At 44.8% G+C, this 7500-nt stretch overlaps 1 protein-coding gene across 4 annotated transcripts in view; it reads right to left on the bottom strand.

Annotated features, from left to right (window-relative positions):
- LOC311041079 (partitioning defective 3 homolog B-like) overlaps positions 1 to 7500 on the bottom strand; it is a 336525-nt gene that overhangs the window by 156330 nt on the left and 172695 nt on the right. For all 4 annotated transcript variants that reach the window (XM_084051519.1, XM_084051520.1, XM_084051522.1 and 1 more), the window contains one exon: positions 4607 to 4651. In XM_084051519.1, the coding sequence (XP_083907645.1) occupies positions 4607 to 4651 (45 nt within the window). The remainder of the gene's footprint in view (positions 1 to 4606; positions 4652 to 7500) is intronic.

Raw genomic sequence — 7500 nt, 5'->3', positions numbered from 1 at the left:
TAAAAGTAAGTAAAAGTACTACTAAAATGAGCTTGTAGATCGGCTATTTTCAAATAGCCTAGATATAAAATAAGGCTGAAGTGGTTAATGTATGTTTTATAATGTAAAAATGTCTGCAAAGTAAAGTGACTAAAGTTTTCAAATAATTGTAGTGGAGTAAAAGTGCAATATTTGCCTCTGAGATGTAATGGAGTCGAAGTAAAAGTAAAGACAATTGGAAATACTCCAGTAAAGTAAAAGTACCTCAAAATTGTACTTAAGTACAATACTCGAGTAAATGTACTTAGTTACTTTACACCACTGCTTCACACACACACACACACACACACACACACACACACACACACATTTTTCAGGAAATGACAAAAAACAAAACAAAAAGTGGAGTTAGGAGGTTTTGTTCATCATTGATAAGAACCGCTGAATGGACCTCAGTCCAAGCTCAAAATGAGGTTGGAGGTCAAAAGGGGGTGGGGCCTGGAGTCAGTAAAACCAGCTAACTCCACCCCCCTTTGGTGGAGTTAGCTGGTTTAGCAGACAGTTTGAGGATCCAATGGAGTTAGCTGCTTTTGCCAGAAGCCCTTTTTAGTACTTTTCATTGGTTCAATATGTTTTTAATCAACACAGACGTAAAGGGTGTTCAATAGCACTGATTTATGGAAAAAACAAAACAAAAGCGGAAACAATTGAGTTAGCTGGTTTCTGCCCGACACCAACGATAACCACTTCTGACAGGAATGCAAATATGCATTTCTTATGGCTTTGTAAGCCATCTTCTTTTATGTTTCTCTAAGTCGCATTGTAACACTGGCACTGTAAACGTATGTTTTCTCATGTCAATAAAGCCCTTTTGAATCGAGTTTGATTGAATTGAGAGAGAGAGAGAGAGAGAGAGAGAGAGAGAGAGAGAGAGAGAGAGAGAGAGAGAGAGAGAGAGAGAGAGAGAGAGAGAGAGAGAGAGACTGATTCGAGTGAGATGGTAGCAGGAAGCGGGGGGGGGGGGGGGGATACGGGTACGGGTGGGGGGGGCTGCAGGGGGTTTTATCCAGATTAAAGAACGGAGGCAGGCCTCTTAAGACCATCCGCCTAATGAAATATGTCAAAGCTCATAAAGAACCACTGGAGCCATTTAAGAGAGAGAGAGAGAGAGAGAGAGAGAGAGAGAGAGAGAGAGAGAGAGAGAGAGAGAGAGAGAGAGAGAGAGAGAGAGAGAGAGAGAAAGAGTGTGTGTGCAATACTATACTATACTTGTGAGGGCAAAATGTCCCCACAAGTACAGTAGAATTTGAGAAATAGACATTGTGTGTCGAACATTTTCCTGGTCCTCACAAGCTAAATGGTTAGTTAGAGTTAGACTCTTCTACAATAGGCTCTATGCACAGCAGCCTTATTATTATTACGGGTCCATTTGGTTCCATTTGTACACTCTCAGAGTTACACACCCGTAAGGGGCCATTTGGAAGCCCATGAGGGTCCTTGGACCCCAACTGTAGACCCACTGGTGTAGCAGAGTGTTTCCAGTGAGCCAACATGCACAATATCAGCACCCTGACTCTGTTTGACCAGAATGGAACAGAGCCTTCATTAGTATCATTGGTAACATCTGTTAATGTCTTCATAATTTGGCTGCTGTGAATAGAGCCTATTAGTAGAAGATTCAGGTTGTTGTTCGTATTACGCATGTAAAGGTTGGGTATAGGGGTTAGTAATGGAAACCATTTATACTACGATTGTGTGCCGGTGACGCACACCGACAATAGCAGATCCACAACCTCACAACGCGAGCGTGGGCTTGTAAATCGACTAGTTTCTGTATTAGGGTTCGCAAACTGCAAAACAACGTAACATTGCATTCATACAATCGCCTTACAAAGTATATTAAGAATAAAAATGGGTGCACGCTTGTGTGTGGCAGAGTGTGTGTGTGTGTGTGTGTGTGTGTGTGTGTGTGTGTGTGTGTGTGTGTGTGTGTGTGTGTGTGTGTGAGAGTGACGCAGTGTATAGCCGGCCTGCAAAATAGCGCCGCGTAAGCTAAACACAGGAAGAGAAAAAAGAAAAAAAAAGAAATGGACACAGAAAGCCCTGTCAATACGCATTAGGCTGTACGTCAACAGTGGGGGAGGGAGGGAGACCGTTATTTATCCTGGTTCCATAAGGGTTATGAGTGCTGATCAGAAATGGGAGAAAAATTGCAGGGGGGGGGGGGGGGGCAGTGGGCTGGCTCGCCCACTTGTGGGAATGCTGAGTGTGAGGTTTTGAGGTCGGCGATAGCACTCAGGAAAATTTGTATTGCTACTGGCAACAGGTCCGCTTTATGCTGTTGCGGTTGGATTTAGGAACCGTGCATGCGCTCGCTCGCGCGCGCGTGTGTATGTGTGTGGGGGGGGGAGGGGGGGGGGGGGGTGGTAGCAAAAGTAGCAGATCTACAAGCTCGAAACGCGGCGCAGCTGCTACTTTTGATGCTCCTGTGTGACACTAATGATCAAGTAGGACGTTAATTTACCCCAAAAAAGAAACGCTAAAAAGGCGAAATATGGAGATTAGAGGTGTCAGCATGACAGCGACGATAAGAGAGAGAGTGTGTGTTCGACCGTACATGTGTTACATGCTTTCAAACGTGGTTGGATGAGGACAGTGGTTCTCAAAGTGGAACCAGGGGTCCTAGAGGGGTTTTCCACAGGGTCCCCAGCAAAATGTATAAGTATTGCACCAATATATAAATAAACACACACACACACATTTATGGGGGTCCTTAGCACAAATTATCTTCAGAAGGTGGTCTGTGGCCAAATACAGAGAGATACAGTGTGTGGGGCGGCTGAATGAAGAAGCGGATCCATGGTGTAATGTAATGAGCTTGCTGTCAGGCAGGGTGAGGATTGAGCACACAGGGCCACTGCTGACTCCTATAGGGCCATAAAACATCCCTCCTCTCGGCCCTGCTGGCCAGCACGCACGCACGCACGCACGCACGCACGCACGCACGCACGCACGCACGCACACACACACACACACACACACACACACACACACACACACACACACACACACACACACACACACACACACACACACACACACACACACACACACACACACACACACACACACACACACACACACACACACACACACACACGGAGGGGAGTTAACTAGCAGGGCTCTATTCTGGGGCCAAACGTGCTTCAGATCTAGCCTGGAATCCAGACTGATTTGCTACGTTCATGTTTTTTCTCACTTAGCTACTCAGTCTGGTGACTCAAAATGTCACCAATTACGTAGGCAAGGCAGGGGGTGACTCGGGATTTACATTGGAAAAAAATCTAATGTAATTATTTTTATATATTTTTTTAAAGTGCAAAAACATGGGCAAAACAAACTTACTTTAGTTCCAAAAGTAAAGTTATGCAGAATGTCCCATTTCAAGTTTTCAAAATGCATAAATAATGTTTTGAAAATAGCAGATCTACAAGCTCACAACGTGTCACAAAGCAACACGTTGTGAGCTTGTAGATCGGCTATTTAAAAAAAAAAAAGTATATATAAGATTGAAGTCTTGAGATAATCTTAATGGAGAGTAAAATGTGTGTCTCCGAGATGGAGTAGAAGTAAAATGATAGGAACATAGACATACTGTCCAGTATGTCAGGTACTCGTACTTATGTGCAGTACTTGAAGTACATGAACTTAGTTACTTTACACCACTGCCATAGAGCAGTGGTTCTCAAACATGTTCATGTCAAGGACCCCCAAATTGATGTCTTAAAGGATTTGGTGATATTCCATAGTGTTTACTTGTTGTCCACGTTGTTCCAAAAATAGTGGGAGGGATTTATTATTATTAGTATTATTAAGCAGTTATAGCTTAGTTTCTTTACCACAACAAAGCACCACAGATCATGAACACAACATCCAGTCAACACTCAATAGGCTCTATGCACAGCAGCCATTTTGGAGAGAAATTGGGCCTCTTCTTACTTCCTTCACAGGTGTTACCAATGATACTAATGAAGGCTCTGTTCCATTCGGGTCAAACAGAGTCAGGGTACTGTTGTGCATTTTAAAAGGTGTGTAACTCTGAGATGGAACCAAATGGAACCAAATGGACCCATAAGGGTCCATTTGGTTCCATTTGTACACTCTCAGAGTTATGGGGGTCTCATAGTTATGGGAGTCCTTGAAATTAAAAGTTTGAGAACGACTGTGTTACATGAAATGGAACAGAGCCTTCATTAGTACCATTGGCAAAACCTGTGAAGGAAGTAAGAAGAGGCCCAGTTTCTTTCCAATATGGCTGCTGTGCATAGAGCATATTGCATGTTGAGGGGCCTCTTTACAGCTCCAAAAGCACTTATGCCAATAGGAGGCACCAAAAATGCTAAAAGCTGAACCGCATGTCATAGAAACACCATTTATCGCCGCAACTTCCTCGAGTCCTCACAGCTGCACCCGACGACTAGGCCTCGCATGGCCTGGTGGAGATAAGCGCTCTGCGGAGCGCCCCTTTCTAGTTGGAGATGTGTGTGTGTGTGTGTGTGTGTGTGTGTGTGTGTGTGTGTGTGTGTGTGTGTGTGTGTGTGTGTGTGTGTGTGACTTGAACACTCACCTGCTCCATGTCCTGCTAGTGATCGCATGTCGCTCTCGTCAGCCACTAGAAAGACACAAGAGAAACAAAACATGATTAACCAATTAAGACCGGGAACGCATCTGTGTAACCACTTTAACCATTATTTCATACTTTAGGCTATTCAACACGATATACTTAAGCTCATAGTGCGGCACCGAGTGCCGCACTATGAGCTTGTAAAAGGGGGTGTTGTAATGGGAGTGGCAATTAGAATGAACATACCGACACACCTTCACACTCACACACTTGAGCAACATTTCAGACTACTAGGACAAAACTAGGAAGATTTGATCAACTACTGGTGGCCATTTTGAAAAATGGCTGCCACACCCACCAGGGTGAGAATTTGTGATGGCCCAATATCCAGATTTGTTCAAAATATATCAATCAACACCTCTACCACATTTGATTTAGTAGCTTTAATAGAAACATTGAACGATTTTCGTGCTATGCCGCCCCACTAGTTTGTGTTGAGCTATGACAGCCTAGTGTATATAAGACACTGAAGACATGGAGATAAATCAAATCAATTAAATTCAAATCAAAAGAGAGATTGAGACAGACAGAGACGAGTCGGAGAGATCATCAGAGACAGAGACACAGAGAAGGGTGTGAGATGTTGTGCTGGTCAAGAACCCTGGAAAGAGCACCACAGACAACACAGCCTGGTCTGAGGATGTTATGTAAGCTAGCAGTTATTCAGTATGGTCTGGAGCAGTCAGACCACCGACACGACATCAAGTGGGAACTGACAGCCATGACAACAGCAAAACATATATATATATTATATATAATTTATAAAACTCTGTTTCAGTGGATGTCAACTCCACGTGTCTGCCCTGTACATCTAGTCTGAAGACAGTCTAGAGCTATAGGCTCTATGCACAGCAGCCATTTTGGGGAGAAATTGGGCCTCTTCCTTACTTCCTTCACAGATGTTACCAATGATACTAATGATGGCTCTGTTCCATTCAGGTCAAACAGAGTCAGGGTGCTGATATTGTGCATGTTGGCTCACTGGAAACACTCTGCTACACCAGTGGGTCTCAAAGTGTGGTCCAAATGGCCCCTTACTGGTGTGTAACTCTGAGAGTGTATGAATGAATTTATACACTCTCAGTGCATGGGGTCCTTGAAATTAAAAGGTTTGAGAACCACTGCGCTACACTAAATGGAACATAGCCTTCATTAGTATCATTAGTAGCATTGCTAACACCTGTGAAGGAGTAAGGAAGAGGCCCAAATTCTTTCCAATATGGCTGCTGTGCATAGAGCCTATTGGGACTCTCACACAACATCAGGAACTGGCAGCCACGACAACGGCAACAAAGAAAGAACAAAAGAAGAAAACAGTGTATAGATACATACATAAATCCAATATGGGCACACCACGGCCACGTAACTCTGAATCAGACATAACCATAGACAAACCCAGTTATGGCTGAGTCATAGTGGCATGAGCGTGCTGACGTGGTCCGTCCGTCCGGATAAGGTCGACGTTGCATTACATGCATGGCATGGGTTTGTGTTGAGTGTGACATCAGACCAGAGCTATGACAGCCTACTGTATATAAGACAGTGAAGACATAAATCAAATCAATTCAATTCAAAGGAGAGACTCAGACAGTCAGAGAACAGTCGGAGGGATCATCAGAGACACAGACACAGAGAAGGGTGTGAGATGTTGTGCTGGTCAAGGCCCCTGGAAAGAGCACCACAGACACCACAGCCTGCACTGTTCCTTGCTCGTTCCGCTGGGCCAGTGGGCGACACGGTGTACTTCTTTGGAGGGTTCTTCTGTGACGGGGTGACCTACAAGGATCCAATTGAAGTGCATGTCTTCAACACAGTGTCTTCGCGCTGGAAGACTTTGCCCCCGGTGACAACTGAAGGAGGAGGACGTTCCCTTGAAATTCCCTGCATGCGCTACGGGCACACAGCTGTGTTGACAGACAATATCGTCTACATCTGGGCGGGGAAAGTGAATTGTATAATAGATGTCGACGGCAAGTGGTTCAACAGCACAGGGGACACGGACGACGTTCTTTATGCATTTGCAGTCGACACCCACAGATGGCTGAAGCCCAAAGTTTCTGGGACTGTTCCAGAGGCGAGGTTCGGCCACTCAGCCTGTGTCTTGGGGAAGGTCATGTATGTCCATGGAGGAGAGAGCCAGCTGACTGGAAGAACTAATGACATCTATAAGTTGGACACCACCACAATGGTCTGGTCTTTAATTAACACCAGAGGCACCCCTCCACCTGCTTCAGTATATCACTCTGCCACCATCATCGGGACAAATATGTTTGTATTTGGGGGAGGAGGGGACCTGGGTGTCTACTACAAAAGCCTCAGAGTGTTTGACACAGAGACCCACTGCTGGCTGAGAACGCCTTCTGCACAGCTTCCAGGAAGGCATGCACATCATGCAGACTTTGCCTACAATGGACAGCTGTACATATTTGATGGCTATAACCATCGTGTGAAGCGGAGCTTGAATAGTCTGTGGAAATTAAATCCAAAGACCTTTTCCTGGAAGAAGGTTAAGCCCAAGGGGAAATGCACAAATTGGAAGAGCGATATGGGCTGTTGCATGGTGGGAGATCGTATCATATTATATGGAACACAACATATCGTACAGATGTTATACTTAAGTCCCAGTCTGAGGACGCTATGCAAGCTAGCAGTTATTCAGTATGGTCTGGAGCAGTCAGACCTCCCACACGACATCAGGTGGGAACTGACAGCCATGACAACAGCAACAAATTAAATAGAATGGATAAAACCCTGTTCCACTGGATGTCAACTCCACGGGTCTGACCTGTACATATAAGACTTAGGTCCAAGGCTGAAGACAGTCTGCTATTGGGACT

The sequence above is a fragment of the Gymnoscopelus microlampas genome, assembly GCF_963454915.1.
Source record: "Gymnoscopelus microlampas genome assembly, chromosome: 24".
In the NCBI taxonomy this organism is placed as follows: domain Eukaryota; kingdom Metazoa; phylum Chordata; class Actinopteri; order Myctophiformes; family Myctophidae; genus Gymnoscopelus; species Gymnoscopelus microlampas.
This window is presented reverse-complemented; position numbering and strand designations above follow the sequence as displayed.